The 20,185-nt window shown below is 27.8% G+C and overlaps 1 protein-coding gene across 1 annotated transcript in view; it reads left to right on the top strand.

Annotated features, from left to right (window-relative positions):
* Positions 1-2,635: 2,635 nt before the first annotated feature.
* LOC132933742 (uncharacterized) overlaps positions 2,636-20,185 on the top strand; it is a 126,521-nt gene continuing 108,971 nt past the window's right edge. Inside the window, exon 1 of the mRNA XM_061000018.1 lies at positions 2,636-3,518. Within this exon, the coding sequence (XP_060856001.1) occupies positions 3,491-3,518 (28 nt within the window). The 5' untranslated portion in view covers positions 2,636-3,490. The remainder of the gene's footprint in view (positions 3,519-20,185) is intronic.

The following is a 20,185-nucleotide window of genomic DNA, read 5'->3' on the forward strand; positions in this document are numbered from 1 at the left end:
AATAAAAATGACTAGGATTCATGAAATATTTAACACGCGCATTATAATAAATTACGATGAACAATAATTTTTATTTTCGCCGTAACATAAAATGTCAGTATGAAATTATGAAAATGAGAATGATTCCTCGGCGGGTCTTTTCACCAAAAGTCAATTTCAAATAATTTTTCTATAATATTCTACTCATAAAATTTGTGAAATTTGGGGGAGGAATATATTTTTACACCGCTAGATTGAAAGCAGCACCCTCATAATGTGTTCCCATTATGGTGAGTTATAATTCTTATTTTATATTAATACATTTATAATAATATGAACAGTACAAAACCATAATTATAATATAATATTAAGTGTTGAAGAGGGGGAGGGGGTGAATTTTTCATTTAACTTAGCGTATGATACTTATAAGCCTATAACATAGGAAAGATTAAAAAATAAAAATAAAAATTTGTCAAAACCGTTTTTAATAAGGGAATAATATAATATAATACTATTTAACTAATACAGGTAATTTTCTCAATTCATTTTCTAGTAATCTAACTAAACAATTAAATTAATTATATTATGAGTACCTATAGCGTGACTACAATGAGAGTTATGGCCACGAAAAAAATTAAATATTACTGAAAAATGTTGATCCATAAGAATAATGTTGTTGGGAATTTTATGCAGTTTTAAATAGCCATGCGTAGTGGTGATTCGTCACAACTATCATATTACTATCGCAAATCGCAATGCAAAAAACAACTATTTACGAGTTTCCATAAACTACCAGACGCAAACATAATAACTTTTTCATTGAGATCGGTGAAAGTTATAAAGCCCCAAACTTTTACCACCGTTATTTGTTTCTATGATAACAACAACAATATAGTTTTTTATTTGTATGTATTTCGTGTTGTGTGTACCGTCGTTACGAACGTGTGTGATATTAATTTAAGCACTGCGTACTTACCTCTAAGGTAATACCTTTACATTTGTGCGAACGGATAACGACAGTACCTACCTATCGCATTTATCGTCAACAGCCTCGGGGCCGGCCAAAACCGCAAACCACGTCCGAGTCTCGTGTTTTTTTTTTGGAATCGTCCGATTCTATATCCAACTTGGCCGAGGGGTCGTTTCTTGTCGATTAATCGGGTGCAGTAGTATAGTCGAACTGCACGCTTTATACCTGAAACAAAACGTTGGAATTTATACTAATGTTCAAAAAAGGAAATATTCGTATTTTTTGTGGACCACGTTATAGAACTTATAAATATTAATTTCAGTTGACAATATTACATCATGTGTGTCGATCGATTAAGTGTTACTTGACATAACTAATTATTAGGAATAAACATAAATTAATGTGGTGAGACCCCGCGATCATCGACGACCAACATAAAAGCGGGTATTTTGTCCAAAAATAATAGTTATGTACGATATGATAAAAAATAAAAATACGTATACATAATATTATATACTATACATTATATTGTTTGTGACTTAAGAGTGCGTATAATATTTTAGTAAAATTTCTTTCGTCTTCACGTGACCATTATGCCATCATGTTATTGTTAAATCGTTTGAACTGAACTATGATTTAATTCTAAATTCTGAGCAGTACATAAAGGTATTGATTTTACAATGTGTTTTTGTGTTTTTTGTCAAAAATACAATATGAAAAATGCATAGATGTTCAACTAAAGTATATTTTTGGGTAGGAATGTGAATATTGTTGTTACTTGTGAGGGGTGGGGGGTTAGCAATATAATACATATCCTAAAACCGTTTAGGTTTTAAAACACACCTAACTAATTAATAACGAATCGTTTATTGTATCATTGCATGGTTTCTCATTGAAATTGTATTAAAAAAATTCATTATAGTGACTTATTAAATAGCACTGCATCTACATAGTATGTACATCAGAGCGTTTACCTCCTACTTCCCCATTTTTTAGAATGAAAATTATTCATATTATAACGAAAAACATATAAACGCATGCGTGATGTCAAGTGGCGTTGCACAACTATACACACCTCGTCGGGGGTGGTTATCGGTAGTGCGGTTCGATTATTACCTTTTCAGCCCAAGTGTGCCGTTTACCCGTTGCGCATATATGTGCCGGGCGGTCTTCGAAAACGATAAGACAATTCATGCAATTCAACCTTACTCGATTAATAATAATGCGGTTTGCCCGACCGAAAAACCATCCAAAAACGAGAGCGTAAATCGCGGTCGGGTCATCTTCGGCCGCTCGGTGACGATGGACTTTGAGCACGAAAATCAAAAAAGCCTTTGGTCGGAGGGGTATGAGGTAGTGGCAGTCACGTCGAACTGTACATCTAGCGTAAAGGGGGGGGGGGTGGGGGTGATTGGGAGGGGGCCCCACACGAACTCGACCAGCGGCGGATGCCCGGCCGCCGGATTTGGGGAGGAGGCGGTCTCCCGACCGCCGGCGGCGGCCACTTGTTGGGGCGGCCGCTCGGTGCGGGCGCGTCGGCGTCGGCGTCGTATAGCCGTTTTCGGCGGTGGCGGCGGCATGATCGCGGTTTTCGCCGCGCGGGCGCGCGTGTGAGAGCGATTTTGCGTTCCCATCATCTATACTGCGGCCACCGCTCTCCAGATCGAACGTGTCCACCGCCACTGCCGTGTCGCTGTCTCTGCGGTTTTCCTCGTCGACACAACTACACCACATCTCCACACTTCGTATTTACCGATACATTTTTTCGACCATTTGCCCTCAATAATAATTGATATTTTTTTTATCGTTTCGTTTCGGCTGCTGTCGTCCTTCGTCTGTATTCCGTTTGACCACGCCACCGGAAGCGATAACCTACGGACCACCGCGAAACGTGGCCGGATCGAAGCGCGCGCGATTAACGAAAGCGCGGCCGGAGACGTAGCCGGCCGCCACCGCCGCCGCCGCCACCGCACAGACTACGCTCTCGTCCGACGTCGACGACGACGACGCGGCCGCCGTTCTATTTTTTTTCATTTTCGCGCGCGCGAGCTTTACAGCCACCACCGCGACGGTAGTCGTTCCCCGCGCTGGGCGCACCGCGTTCGGCGTTTTCAAAACACCGTTAGGGTTCCCGCGCTATTTTCTGTCACGAAAACAATTTCGTCCGACCCGATCTACCAATCACCGAAATTTGTCACCGTCTACTCCGCGATCCATCACGAAAACTTGAAAGTAAAATCATTTTTTTCTTGACAATTCTCTCGGTCCGTTCGGCCCCTCCTGCCGCACCTCACTTCCAAAAAAAAAAAAAAACCACTGCCTAGAAAGCCATACAAAAGTTTTTCCGCGGCATGAGACGGCACACGCGGCCCAATCTTCGTGCACTGACAGGAGGTAGTAGTGACAAGTAAAATAATAAAAACAAATAGATAGGACTGTGTAGCGAACTGCAGAGATTCGAAGACACACGCGAGCGGTGGCACGTTGACTGGTTGAAGAAGATTCGCAAACGGCGCCAAAACGGAGCACATACGAAATATCATGGGATGCGTTCAGTCGCTTTTCAATGGTACGTATATTATATTATTATAATAATATTTTAAACACAATAATAATATGTAATATTTATATATTTATAATAATAATATGTAATATTTGTATGTTTATAATAATAATATGTAATATTTGTATGTTTATAGTAATAATATGTAGGTAATATTTATATATTCATAATAAAATGTATTCGATATACTAAACACGACTATATTTTGCGTATATTTACAATATGATTGGCTGCCCGGGGCCCACTCTTGACCCCCTCCCCCGCCCTTCCCACCGAAACACGATGATAGCACGATCATATTTTGAATAATTTAGATATTTTAAAATTGTTTTATCAACACTAATCATAAAATATGTAGTAATAAGACGTGTGTTTTTGTTATTGTCGTCGTTGTACGTTTTTTTAACGCTAGCTTGTAGTAGTAGCAAAAGTGTTTGTATTATGGTTTTTGTATTATAACGAATGGTACAATAAGCGAATGAGCCGTTGGGTGATTCTCGATTGTAAAGATAATCATAATGTACGTGTGTTCTTCGAGTGCGTGGAATATACGTAATATATAATATATATTTTTTTTAATTTTAATATACATAATATTATTATTTTTATAATTAACGAGTAGCAAACCACGTCATAATAGAATGATGCAGGCACGCCGTTTTGTTCCACTGAATTTTCCGTTTTTAATTATTTTTTTTTCTCTTTGAGCTTTTAAAAACAATCTATCGACTTCAAAGTCGGTTCCTACGGACCGAACACTTATAAGTTATAACGTTCACTCTGATGATCACGCACTGTTGTTCGCAGAGGCAACAAATTTAGAGTACATTTCATATCTGCATTATCCCCCACCACCGAGTTCGGCAAATGCAATATCTTTCGTTAAATTTTCATTTGTCAATTATTAAGTATTCGCTGATGTTTTTTCATACCGCGTAAATTGTATATAACATACCAACCTTATCATAATGGTAATACATTTCTTTGTTTTTTTCAACTATCACACAGCAAATTTAAAATAGACAACCAATATCTAATTATGTAATATATATATAACTAAATTTGAATAAAAATTTAGAGTACCTACATTTTATTTCTGCAATATCTCCCACTACCGAGTTTGGTAAATGCAATTGCTTTCGTTAAATGTCCATTTGTCAATTACTAAGTAGTCGATGATGTTTTAATAATATCGCAGAAATTGACTATACAGCATACCTATCTTATAATAATGTGAATACATTTGTTTGTTTATTTTTAAATATCCCAAAAAAAATTTAAAAGATACCACCAATACCTAATTATGTAACATAATTATATAAATAATATAATTAATTCAATTAGAATGAAAATGTAGAGTACCTACATTTCATATTTGCAATATGTTCCACTGCCGAATTTGGTAAATGAAATATCTTTCATTACATTTTCAATTTGTTAATTATTAAGACTTCACTGATGTTTTCATCATATCACGTAAATTGAATATAGCATACATGCTTTATCACAATAAGAATATAATTTATTGTTTGATTTTTAACCAACGCCCTACAATTCAAAAGAAACCACTTATAGCTATCTAATATTTATGTAATATAATTTATAAATAGTATAATTGAATTTGAATCAAGAATTTTCATTTTTGTTTTATTTTTTATGCGTGATTCCATAAAATCATAAAATCTTATAATAATTATAGTTTTCCATAGAACCCATGTAACTGTTCCCGATTAAAGCTGCTTTTTGACAACTTGGCACTACGTATCTTCTTCGACTACGCATGTTGTAAAAAAAAACTAATCATTTATCATAAGTGAACATTTTTCTTTGTATTGTGCTTTAGTAGTTAAAAAAAAACAATTTAACTATATTAAATGTATGAAATGATTTCTCAGAGACATTTTTTTTTGCTTTGCCTGGGAAATCTGTTTCCACGATTGAATAGTAAATTTACACATTTTAAAACAAAATAATAATAATCAAAGTAATATTCATACTGTAAAATATATTTTTAAATAAATCATTATAAAAAATTAATGCGTTGTACGGTATTAAAATAAAACCATCCGTTTGGAAGCAGTAAAAATAATTTGTATTTAAAAAAAAATTTTGACTTTGAAAATTTAGTTTTGTAATAATATAGCTTATTATAATTGTTTTATGTGTAACATACTATATTATAAATTTAACAATGCACGTTTATTATAATGTTATGTGTGTGGTACCTACTAATTCATTGCATGCGATGTTTACAAAATTAACGACACAATTATACTCAATTACGTTATGTCCGTATATGCTCACTACTCGCTAGTTTATTACATTGCCACGTGTTACTTGTAGTGTATCATTAAAGTATTGTATTTCTTATGAGCTTCTAGATTTTCTTGTAAAAAAAAATAACCAATGTATATAGGAAAAGCTTAGGAAAATATTTTAAGCCAACTTTATAAGAAATATAACCTCGGAAAAAATCGTAAGTTTAGCGGAAATAATTGAACTAGGAAATAGGGATCTTCCAATATTGAATTGGGAGATTCAAGATTTTTCCGAAGTATTTTCTTAAGCTTTTCTATGTAATATCATAAATAATGGGAAACTGTGACTAATTGGTTGTTCTATCGGTAACTTGTCAATCCGAAGCGTATTTTTCAAAATCAACATTATATGCTATGTTTGAGATGGTGATTATTTTATACTATAAATAAAATAGATACATTACTAGGTATAAAAATACATCTTAAGCAATTAGTAATAAGTGATTTTAGGATAATTTATAATCACACATTGTCATCATTTATCCAGTATCATTTACATGAATAGTAAAACGTAATGATGCACTTAAAATATTTAAAAAAAATTCATTTTTGTAAAGTTCAATTATTAATAAAACTGATCTAAGGATGATCTACAGTTTAAAAATGTTTAGTAATTTAGTTAATATTGTATAATTAAGTTATTTTTGACCGAAACAAAATATTTAAATATTTAGTAAAATCATATTTTGCACGGTGACAAACAAATAGGTATAAACTTCATAAATTCTCAACTTTTTTAAATCAATATTTTAATTTGATATTATATGATTTGTACATGGTTTTACAAAAATTTGATACTCTAATATTAAAATATTTGTAATAGTCACTACCTAATAAAAGATATTCTAAGGAAACAAATTGTCAAGAAAAACGTTGAATAAAACTTATTTAGTTTTTGTTTCTAATTAGTCATTGGCCATTGCTCATTAATTAATACAAGTATTGATTTTATAGGATTTAATTCAGACCTTTTAGATTTAAATTTAAAAAAACAAAATGATTAATTGTTTGTTAAGCTTTTAGAAAATCTCCTTTTATTTTACTCACACAAGTAACGTTTGATTTAGTGATATTAAATACTAACTAGCTATAATAATTTGGTCTTATATCTTATATCTAATAATAGATGATTTATAAATCACATACAATCGTGTTGTGAAGTATTATCCATCGAATTGTCATGGTTAAAAATGATGCCCAATGATATGTAATATATTTATAAATGCTCGAGGTAGTTGAAACTTTAATTGTTAACTGAAACATAATGACGAGACCTTTGAAATATCGTATATTTTATGAAAGTGAATAACTTAAATTATTTAAGTATACAAAACTTGCAGTTAAGTAGCTGAAGTTACTTTTTCAATGGGTACATTAATTAGAGAAGGGTTTTTTGTCTTATTAAATGTCTTTAATGGAACAATTAATATATGTTTCAAATATGATTTACCAACATTTAATGTATTATTAATTTATATGAAACATAATATTTATTTATTTAACATATGAATGTGCATGTGTGTTTAAGATTCACCTTCATTAGGCTTGAAACATAGATACTTGGTATGGTTTTTTAATTAATAAGACATTAAATTATACGAAGTACATAATAATAATATAATAACCGAAAACTGATAGTAAAATTCATCTTAAAGAAACCTACAAATATTTAAATATAGACTATTTTGTTGTTGTTGTTGTTTTTTTTACTTATATAGGGTTTAAAAATGCATGGTTTTTTTGAATGAAGAGGAAATAATAATGGACAAAAAAATTAACACTGATTTGAAATATTGCATCACATTTTGAATGTCTGTACCTCCTCCAAAGTAAAAAAAAGTTATTTTCTTTCCTGAAAATTTAACTATTTATTATAATCAATCAATCGGAAAATATTAAAATAAAGGTCATCATATAACTCATAAAGATAATTTTGTTTGTAATTTAGCGTCTGAATAGAACAATTATGTAGAATAATAATTTCCAATCAACATTTGAGATGCTGAGTGAATTTAATCATGCAGGTTTACGATCTTTAAATATTAAAAAAAACGTTATCTTTTTAAAATAAAATTTTGAAATGATTGCCGTTTTCAGTAGAATGGGATTTATCCGTTATAAAATAAAAAAATTCTTCATTGTTTTCGGGAAATTTGTGAAAAAAACAAAACGTAATAATGTAGTACCTATGTTATTCTTATTCCAAATGCCGTATTATGATAAATTAAACATCTTTTCATGAAACTTACACTTTCCAAATGCCAAAAATACTAATATTTGCAATCGATTGATCATTTTATGAAAAAAATTATTCTTGTATGAGGTTTTTTAAATTTTGAAAACATTTAAATTGATTGTAATATTTAAATATTTATCGTAATTAAATAACTACTTTTAAAATAGTAACTAAAGAAAATAACTTGATTATACATTATTAACAAAATTATTTATCGTTTTTAAACCGTAGATGAACAGTTATATTAATAATTAAATTATATAAATATAGATTTTTTTATATTTTGAGACGTTTTACTGTTCTTATAAATCATACTACCTAGATAATAATAATTGAATGATTATAAATTATTCTAAAACAACTTATACGTAATCAGTTGCTTGTGTTGCCTTATTATTACTATTTGTATACACATATTTAATTTATACTACCAAATGATTACAACTTCATCCATAGCATGTAATGGTGATTTTGAACAATACACTTCACATTGAAAAGTTACCGTTAGAAAAACTAATTTGTCACAGTTCAACAGTTATCTGTTGTTTACGAATTACGATATTGCATGTAAAAGATTGAGAAAAAATATCGGAAAAATCTTAAATTTTATAATATTAAAATAATTGGTTTACAATAATACTTTTTATAATTTGGGTGAAGTGAAAAACATATTTCATTAGTTTTACAATGAAATAATAATAACTATGTTTAAGTAAAAAAATATTTTTCTGTTTAGTTTTTTTCGGGTATAATAAGTAATAATCAAAAAGTTTATACCATGACTTAAGATCTCAGAAGTTCGTTAAAAAAGGTCAATAGTTTCTCTTAACGTAAAGAAAGACATTGTCAAACATTTTTGAAATCATATCTATTATCATGGTTTTCATCGAGTTTTAATCAGAATTATATTGTGTTATCACTAATATTAATAATATGAATATTAATAAATGTTATTTTACTATGATTTATTTTTGGTTAACTAAGAGTTGGATACCATAAATTAATACTCACACACGCAACAGAAAATCGCTGACACTTTCAAGTTTTATATACATTTTAAACTTATTAATTAGTCCCTTCATCTTTCTTTTCTCATCAGTCTTAAAATAATTTATTGACATATACCTAAAGGCTAAAAGCATTGTTCGATAACCATTATCAGTCAGGCAATCCTTATTATGAATGTACGCATTATAACGTATAGTTTGATAGCTTAATCTATAGCAAACTATCTATTATTATCAAAGCTGGGTAAGTTAATGATATTTTTTAGCTCAGTAAAGTTAAGTTAAGTTAAGTATTTTTTTTTCAATTTAATTCAAAGTTAAGTTAATAGACATTTTTAATACATCAATCAAGTTTAAATTAAGTTAACAAATACAATAAATTTCAATTAATAAGTTAAGTTAATAGTAATAAAATAATATGCATTTATGAGGTATTATTTAATAAAATAAGTGATAATCACTTGAATATAGTAATCATCATTCCTAGGTATATTATTATGATTTATGAATATAATTCGTGGCATCGATGTCTTTATAATGGTGATTAATGTTACATTGTTACCCCTATATTAATATTTATAAGTAACTTATTAATACAATATATTAGTTTCATATTTAAACATAAATACAAAGTTCTTTGTAAATATGTTTTATTTTTTTCTGATAATATTTTCTATATTTGGCTAAATTATAATAACTATTATAAACCGAAAATCCGTAATAAACAAAATATTTTCTGGAGAATAAGAATATTCAAAATTAACTTAATTGGGAAACTAAAGAAAAATATGAGTTGATCTTAAGCTAATGTATAGGCAAATAAGTTAAGTTAAAGTTAAGTTAATTAAAACACCGAACTAGTTAGTTAAGTTAATACAAAGCTGGGCAAGTTAATGATTTTTTTTTTAACTCAGTTAAGTTAAGTTAATATGCACCAATAACAAAAAGTTTAAAGTTAAAAGTTAATTAAACTATGGGTTGACATAGTTAAATTAAAAGTTATCATTAAGTTAAAAAAAAGTTAATATGTTTGTACAACGCTAGCGTACTTAATTTTTTTCCAACCCAAAACTAAAACATAGACTATAGCAATGCTGGGCAAGTTAATGATTTTTTTTAACTCAGTTAAGTTAAAATAATATGCACAAATAACAAAAAGTTAAAAGTTAAAAGTTAATTTAACTATCGATTAACTCAGTTAAGTTAAAAGTTAATACACAATTTTTGTTAACTTTTTATTAAGTTAAAAAAAAGTTAATTTGTTTATACAACAATAGAGTACTTAATTTTTTTCCAACCCAAAACTAAATATTATAGAAATATAGACTATAGTGTTTATACTTTGTACAGTATTTCCATATATGTTAGATTCGAATGATATGCATTTTTAACTTTTTAACTTTTTAACAATATACGATACATATTTTTTGACATGATAAAGAAATATACTGAAATAGTGAAATATTATTAAATTAAAAACAAAATAAATTAACTTAACTTACTTCTTAAAATGAAAAATTAACTCGTTAATTTCACATTTATTAAAAAATAAATTTAGTAAGTTAACAGTTAAGTTGATGAAAAGCCAAAAGTAACTAGTTAAGTTAAAAAGTTAATTTTATTTTAACTTTTTAACTCGTTAATGCCCAGCCTTGGAGTCGTGTTTATACTTTATAAAGTATTTCCATATAAGTTAGAATCGAATGAAATACATTTTTAACTTTACAAAATTCAAGGTAAATATTTTTGACATGAAAACGAAATAGACTGAAATACTGAAATATAATAAAATTAATACAAAATAAATTAACTTAACTTACCTACTTCTTAAAAAAAAAATTAATTTGTTAATTTCAAGTTTATTAAAAAAGAAATTTAGTAAGTTAACAGTTAAGTTAATTAAAAGCCAAAAGTCAAGGCTGGGCAGTTAACGATTTTTTTAACTCGTTAAGTTAAGTTATTTTAAAATAATTTAGTTAAGTTAAGTTAAAAGTTACTATTTTTTTTGTTAACTCGTTAAGTTAAAAGTTCACTTTGAAAAAAAAAGTAACTTAACTTAGTGTAAAGTTAAAATTAGCTAAATTGCAAAATTAAAAAATTCCAGACACATAATATGGTTTATTAGATAGTTTTTCTTCACGTTCAAGAAAATTAGTGGGGAAATTCAAAATGATACATCAAAGTGAAAACAAATTAAAAAATTTGCATTATTCTTCAGGTAAAAATTTATTTAATTTAGATATTTTTGAAATAAAATTAACTTTAACTTAACACGTTAATCTTGAAAAAAGTAACTTATTAAGTTAAAAGTTAATTTGAAAAAAAAAGTAACGAATTAATTAACTTTAATTAAACTTTTTAACTCATTAATGCCCAGCCTTGATATTTATCTATAAAAGTTCATTATATAATATTATTATTATTAATATTAATGAGCATTAATAAAAGTTGTACGTGTTATAATAATTTAACAAAAACATATTTTCATATAAATACATTTAATCAGATTCAACATAGTTAAGTTTCATATTGAACTGAAAAGGCAGTGACAAACTTGTATTTCACTTAGATAAAACAATAAATCAATTATTTTAAGTTGTATTATTTACTTTAAGAATTAAAAATATGACTATATAATTATACATTTTCCTCACATTTCATTTTTCATCGGGAACAACACTGACCAATGACCACGTGTTTTGTATTATACTATTATAGCCAAGTCCCTTGGATTTAACTAAATGCCGAGGCTGATTTTTTCCCCTTTTTGACATATTGGAATTTTAAATTAAATACATATATAAATGTAATATGTACATATATACATATATTGTCAGTTATAAACTTGATGTTCCGACTTGGACGCCTAGAAAATTATTCTTCAAAAGAGGATGGATGGCCGAAGACAATATATGAATTTATTTTGACCTTTTTGCAACGTGTGTTTCTTTGGTACGTAGCATTTTCATCATAATATAATAAATCACCGTCAATGCCTATACATAGTGTTACATTTCAAACTTAAGGAGTCACATAAATAATAACTTTTGGCTTTTTAAATGGATGAAGTAAGTTTCAAATGAAGAGTCGCGAACTGGCAACTTAAGTTGTCTACTTCACTGTTAACGGACGTGACAAAGTAGTGGATCAACATTAAACCTTCTACGAGCATAGAAAAATGTGTAATGTATGTTTAGGTAATATTTAACTGTTTTACAGTGTTATTACGAATGGAGATAAGAGAATAGTTCAGAGTTTTTTTTTTTTTTGTAACGCAACAGCTTTTAAGCAATTATCATAAGTAATTGTATTATTTCAAACCGTTTGTGTTGTAGTTGGGCTCTGGTTTCTTAAATGAGACATTTCAACAACAAAAAATCTGACAAACTACTTAAACACATACATACTTGAAAATAAATGCATAATGTATTAGAATATTTCTTAAACGTTTAGAGGAACATGTAACTGTGCCATAGTTTTCAAATCTAATTTGGCGTCTAGTCACTTACTTTTACATCAATATTTTTCCATGCTATATATTGTTCAACATGTGCACTTAGCACACAAATAATGCATAAATTATGTGTTACGATAGTTTTCATTTTCGTTTTAAAGAAACCTAACTATACAAGAATAATTTTTATCCTTAGTATACGACTTCAGATGATTTCCATTAAAAAAAAAATAATAGGAAAAAAAGATTCAATATTTATTAAAGTCTTAAATGTATTTATACTACATATAATCTGAAATAAATATTAGCATATGGTAATGAATTATATAATATTATGAAACGTAGCAGTTTATGTTAGTAGGCATTGTATCAAATCATGCTTTCAAAATAAAAATTAAAAATATTTTTACATTATTTCTAAATATGTATAACTAATTTTGATCCATCGATATAATTGAAAAGTTTGACAGATTTGAGAATTCATAACATTGAAATATATTTGTATACGATACATTAATATGTCCCAATATGTTAGTCATCGTCATATTTTATAAATTATACCTGCGCATTGTGGCATACATTATTATGTTTATTTAATTGTATTTAAATCAAATAGATATTAAATATACTTTGCGCTAAGTAAATATTATTTTCTTCAGTGTGTGCCTTTTCTGAATAAACATACACTTATGAACAATGAAGAAATAGAATATATCACATGAATGTAATATCTACATCTATATTTTTACAAAATGATTTAGTATAATAAAAAATAATCCGATTTGTAAACAGATCATGAAGTATAATTTTGTTTGTTGTTTTAAAATGACAGGGCTATAAAATAGTAAAATACCTTATAAAAAGTATATTTATTCTTCAAACATTGACTCAAATGGATTGCATATCTACATGTATTATCATAATATTAAACTATTGGATAGTGATAACGATCAATTATTTGTATTACAATTTTAGGTTCACGGTTAGGTAAAGCTTAAAAAAGTAGAAGATAAATATTTTTGTGGTTTAACTATAAAAAACGAATTAAAATAATATATGAGCAAAGGTAGCTTCAACAAGAAATAGTCCTATTGTAATCTTAATATAAATTGAAAACTTCGTTTCTTATTTTATTGAACTTTTTAAACATTAAAAGTATATTCTCAGTAGAAAATAATATCTTCGATTTTATTTTAGACAATATATTACGGAGATAAAATATCTATGTTTAGTAGTAAAATATTTTTCATAATTTTGACTGATTTTTATTTAATTACAGAATAAAATGTTACGTGCAATTTAAATGTATATTATAAAGTATTTAAACATTAAAACATAATATTTGAGGTATCAAACATTTGTATTTCTGTTTGAAAAACGTACTATAGTGTATAATATATTATAAGTATTACCTAAAAAATTAATTAAATATAAAAATAGATAGTCAAAGTAGGTAACAAATCATACAATTTTTTTCAAACCTTGTAAAAGTATGGATATTTCTATTTATTTTCTATGTTCAATTAAGATATGATTACCCGTTTGAATAATTTGCATAATGGTAAAGCTATATTATAGGCATGCTATAATAATGATGTACCTGTCCATTAAGACACGGTATTTTCCATTATTATCGATAATGGACGGCATAAAACACGCTGGTTTTATTGATTAGTTATAATTTATTTTTTGCAAATTTACTATCGTTCATCATTGTGCGAATTTGAATCATTTTACTGCGTTTATTTATTTATTTTCGTTATGAACTGTAGAGTAAATTATATATTGTCACATTAACAACAAATGTACAGGTGAAAGTGTTTCTAAACGCAGTTCGAGAGACGTTATTTTATTGCTTTACGTTTATTGACAACCGAAAGCCGTGTAAAAATAATTTAAGCGATAAAACGTAATAGTAGTAGAGCACATGGAAATACCTAACGCGGCATTGACAAAACGCAACGCATATACGTCTGTTGAATAATCTAAAAGCATTACGATTCCACTACATTTTTCATGGATTTGTTTTCAATTTTAAAGTTCAAAATCAGTTGATCTCTAATCGCGGGTGGTCGATTAAGGTATTGTAACGTCATTCACCGACGGCCTGTTGTTATACGGCAGTTCGGCTTTATTTCTCTGGGCCAATTGCACTGTCAATACCGTATTCAAGACGAATCTTGTACTTCATTATTTTTAAAGCATTTAAGCTTATAGGATAACTTACCATGCCCGACAAAGACAATATTAATCACCAACGCTGCCCTCTTGGCCTCACCAGCTCGCTGCAAAGGACCTGACTATTTTAATTAAATAAATTTACTTTCTCTATATCCCTTTATTTTCTACCTTCACACCACGAAAATAATTTCCCTCGTGAAGATGTTCCCGTAAATTCTCAGATATTGTTGAATAAGCACCCATTATTAATATAATCATAGCCGACGTAATTTTATTAAAAGCCCCATAGTATATACTTGTCATCGTTTCTTCCCCCTTTTTTATGATAGTTCATTTTGAAGAGAAATTATTATGCCATTCAGTGCGTTGTTACCTATCCGATAATCAAATTCATTTTCTACGTTTATATCAGTTATGCCAAATAATAGTTCAATCCCTTTAGAAACGTAATACGTATTTTCAAATAAATTGGGTAACTTATAAATAGTATCAACTATCAAGAACAAAAACATAGAAACATTTCTGAATTAAGAATTTGAACTCGTTCATGGATTATACTGAACATTATATTCCTTTAACTAGGTAAATATAAATAGATGATTTCTGAAGAATTAATTATTTTACGAACGAATGATTAATATTTGAAAATTTAAATAACCATACATTTAACAATTAATAATCAACACGCCATATACCTAAGATACAATATCCACATATTTTAACTGTCACAGTAATGACTTATCTGACATTTATAACAGTTCATAAAAAACATTCTCAGCACTGACATTTTATTGAAATTAGAACAATAAAAGCGACTTAACATTTTTTTACTGTATTTTCTCCGTGATTTCACTATAACTAATAATTATTTTAAATGAAAATGTGTTATAAACTTATAAATTATGTGAAATACAAAGAATGTTCTCATTGTTTGTTTTTTCTATTGATGGATTGGATTTTGTTGAACACAAACAATAAAATCAACTATAAAATCGATGATTGATAAAACAACTAATGAGGATGGAGTATTGATAATGTTCATTTAAAATGTATAAAAATCTGAAAATACCTATTTTAAAAGATTTTTTTTCATTGGAGGATTTTATATTCAAACAACCACGTTATGAATTAATATAATATATGTAGACATTTTTATTTAATTATTAAACATATGGGTATTAATAGTTTAATAATATATATGACATTAGAGATTACCAGAGAAATGTTTATTTGTAAAATATTTCTATAAACAGATAAAAGCAAATTTCTTATGTATAATGATCTTCTCTTTGGAATTTTTCAATGGAACCCTAGATGCTTTGAATACAATGGCCAATGGGTAACATTTTTATTTATCTCGAACTTCAGTCCTACTTTTTCGCTATTATAGTCTTGCGAAAAAGTAATTTTACCTAATGTCAGAAAAACGTGTACATTGTTAATCCAAAGCTTATATTAAGCAAAAGAAACGCATATAAATAAAACTGATTAAAATTTTACAAATCTATATAATATTTTCCAAGTGTTCACATAAATTCAGAGAAAAACTATTCTTAAAGTGTAAAATTAAAATGTACCCTTTAAATATATCAAAAAACCAATAGTTGAAATAATATTCAATTTAAGATAAAAGAAAAACACCTACTTCATGTCAATTATGTAGAACACAATTAATAATATAATTAAACCATTTTTAGAAGAATATTTCTAATATGATTGGGAAAAATATAAATATAAAATATGGAGCAAATATTTGGACCTCACATCGAATTAATAAATAAAATAATAGACTTTCTAATGAAATGTAAGGGTTTAATTAAATATTAGGAAAAAAAAATTTCAATATATTTTGTAAATAACTAATTATCACTAATGTCTTAGATATGATAATAAAAAACAGCAGAGACAGGATAGACTAAAACAAATTATTCTTGATTCACTCACCTTGGCACAATAATATGTTGTTTTATTGAACATTTGAATGTAATAATAAATAGCTGATTTAGAAAACATAATATATAATACAAAATTATAAAATGTTACAGCAATTAGGACTTATTTTGATGCTTAAATTATTTAAGGACGCTTATTACATTTTTAATGCCCACTAAAAATGTAAATACACGTATATAGGTATATTGTCTGAAGTTTGTTGAGTATGACATAAACATGACTCATGAATATTATTTCAAATATTATTTGAGTTACTTCATGTAAACATTATAAACATAATAACTTCTATATTATAATGTACCTGGTGCTTTTATGTTTTCATGTAACCTTATATTACTATCCTTCTTTACATACTGACCTATAAAGTAAAATTGTGATTTTGATCTAAATACATATTTAATTTAAACCATCGGACTTTTAAATATTATGAAACATGACATTATTTTTGATTAAAATAATTCTCCCTAAAAGTTCACGTTTTTGAGTAGATTTACCATGTAAATCATAGTTTAGTATGTTTTATTAGTTATGAAACAAATTCCGAGAAATTTGGGTTCCTAAACTTTAAAAGCTGTTCGCTACAACAAGCGATTTTGCACAGGTTGCTCATGCCGTATGGATATGACGTCACAAATATAATGTCCATGGCACAAACGGATGACCAAACAACGTGACTGACTTATTAAAAAAAAAACTGTACACAACTTAATTTAAATATGATTTTGGAAAAAAAAAATATGAATGTGATGCCATGGTAACTTATAAGTTGTGTGGACAGGACAAGCCATTCAGCCATACTTTATGAATTTCTGCCATTGCTTTTATTTTCTACTCACATTGATATTTTTAAAATATTTAAACTAAACCATATTTATTAGCACTTGAATTTTAGATTCTGAGCTAAGCGATGTATTGATTTTACAATGATGTTTGTTTTTTTTTTAATTTTTTTTTTGTGTCTGTCATTACCTTTTAGGACAGTAAAAGTCCTTGGGTTTTCTTCAACAGTAACTTTTCTGATAGGAAAGTGAATCTAGTTAGTACTTTGGGGGGTAAAAAGTAAATTTCCCAGTAGTTTTCAAAAGCGACATGAAAAACAAAAGAAAAACTAAGGAAAAACGGGAATTTTTACGCAAAATTTGTTTTTGAGAAAATCGATTTTGGTTTTTGGTACAACTCTAAAACAAATTACCGTAGGTACATGCAATTTTGACTGAATGTTTATATTAGCATTTTCTATACACCATAACATTTTCCAAATATTTTGACTTATTTTGAGCTGTTCACAGACATTTTAACTTTCCATTTTTTTAGTTTTTTTTTTCTATTAATATCAATAAAATTTTATCTGTTGGGTAAAAAAGCTTGAAAATTTAATAGAAGGCTCCTAGGTTATTTTTTCAAAGGCAGATGAAAAAAATTAAATATCCTTAGTCACAGTTTTTATTTATAAACGTTTAAAGTTCAAATCTTGACAAAATATGGAAAAATCACGAAAATTAGCAAACTATTTTGAGTTGAGAATTCATAAAAATTTTTCTTTTTAAATCTAAGATTTGAAAATGTAATGCAAGATCATCCATAAGTTTGTCTACCTTTATCAAAAAAAAAATGTCTTCAAGAAATTTAAATTAAATTTTTATGAGCGTTTGAAATTCATATTTTTACAACATTTGATATTCACTCGATTTCTCATGTAACAATTTTCTTATTTTATTGTGATTAAAAAACGAATGACTGTAGATACTTGAAAATTTCACTGAATGTTTATATTAGCATTTTCTATACACCATAAAATTTTGAAAATATGTTGACTCTTTTTGAGCTGTTTACGGACATTGTCAGTTTTCAATTTTTTTAGTTTTTTTTTCTATAAATATCAATAAAATTTTATTTGTTGGGTAAAAAAGCGTGAAAATTTAATATAAGGCTCCCGATATATCGTTCTAATAGCAGTTGAAAAATATTAAAAATAAAAAGGCACAATTTTTTTTTATAAGCATTTAAAGTTTAAATTTGACAACATTTATCAAATTTATAATTTATTAATTATTTTGTAGTTAAAAATGTATAAAATGTTTAACTTTTATGGCTAAGGATTGAAAATTTAAAACAAGGCTCCACGTAAATAGGTTATATATAAATTACTTTATTCACAATAGTATCATCAAATATACTTGGTAATATCATAGGCTGACTGACCGTTTTCGCTCAGAATCGTTTTTCTTATACAATGATATTATATCATTGAATTCAAATTTAACACCATCCATTACAGTGACCCACTTGTAACCTACTGTACAGCAGAGCGACATCCACTTATCCACCTTTTTTTTTTTAGTTTTTTTTTTCTATAAATATCAATAAAATTTTATTTGTTGGGTGAAAAAGCGTAAAAATACATAGACACAATTTTTTTTTAATAAGCATGAAAGTTCAAATTTTGACAAAATTTATCAAATTTATAATTTAATAATTATTTTGTAATTAAAAATTTATAAAATGTTCAACTTTTATAGCTAAGTATTGAAAATTTAAAACAAGGTTCCACGTAAACAGGTTATATATAAATTACTTTATTCACAATAATATCATCAAATATACTCGGTAATATCATAGGCTGACTGACCGTTTTCGCTCAGAATCGTTTTTCTTATACAATGATATTATATCATTGAATTCAAATTTAACACCATCCATTACAGTGACCCACTTGTAACCTACTGTACAGCAGAGCGACATCCACTTACCCACCTTTTTTATAAATTTGTTTTTATTTTTGATATCATTTTTATTTCTCGGTGATGAGGCTAGAAAATGTAATAATATAAGGTCCCTCGTGAATATTTTTTTACAGACATTTAGAATTATCGAAAAATATACAATGATATTATACAGGATGTATATTTTTTTTCTCCACGACTGTTTCAATTTTCAATTGCCCGCTTCCTTCCCTTCGCTCATATTCATTTTTCATGTACAATGGTTTAGTATTGAATTCGATTTTAACCTAATAATTATGAGTCACGTACCGAATGACGAAGTTCACTCACAAAGTCACAACCCACTATACAGCAGAAGTAACCTCCTTGTTTTTAGGTTGTATTATAATAATAATATACTAATATAACATTTTTAATAAATAAACACATTTATTAATCGTTTTATCGGTGTATCATAATCATATTATACTTTCTACTTTAAACGCTAAACAACAATTTATTTTCACTATTTAGATGGACAATAACAGAGTTTGAGAACGTTATTTGTTGGTTTTTGAATATTACGTATTCTAGCTAAAACGCTTACGTTTACTTGCACGTGAATGAGGCCGAGATACCTAAGACGAACTTTATATTTTAATAACAATAACTATGTATTATAGTTATAAGCCGTCTTAGAAAAGCGTTAAAGCTATTTTAAATCGGATAAATGCGCTATTCAGTGGTGACACGGCCTTGTAGATTTTTATCAGATTAGTGTTTGTCTATTTATAATGATATCATGTATACATCTTGGAGACG

This window comes from Metopolophium dirhodum, chromosome 1, assembly GCF_019925205.1.
Source record: "Metopolophium dirhodum isolate CAU chromosome 1, ASM1992520v1, whole genome shotgun sequence".
NCBI classification, from domain to species: domain Eukaryota; kingdom Metazoa; phylum Arthropoda; class Insecta; order Hemiptera; family Aphididae; genus Metopolophium; species Metopolophium dirhodum.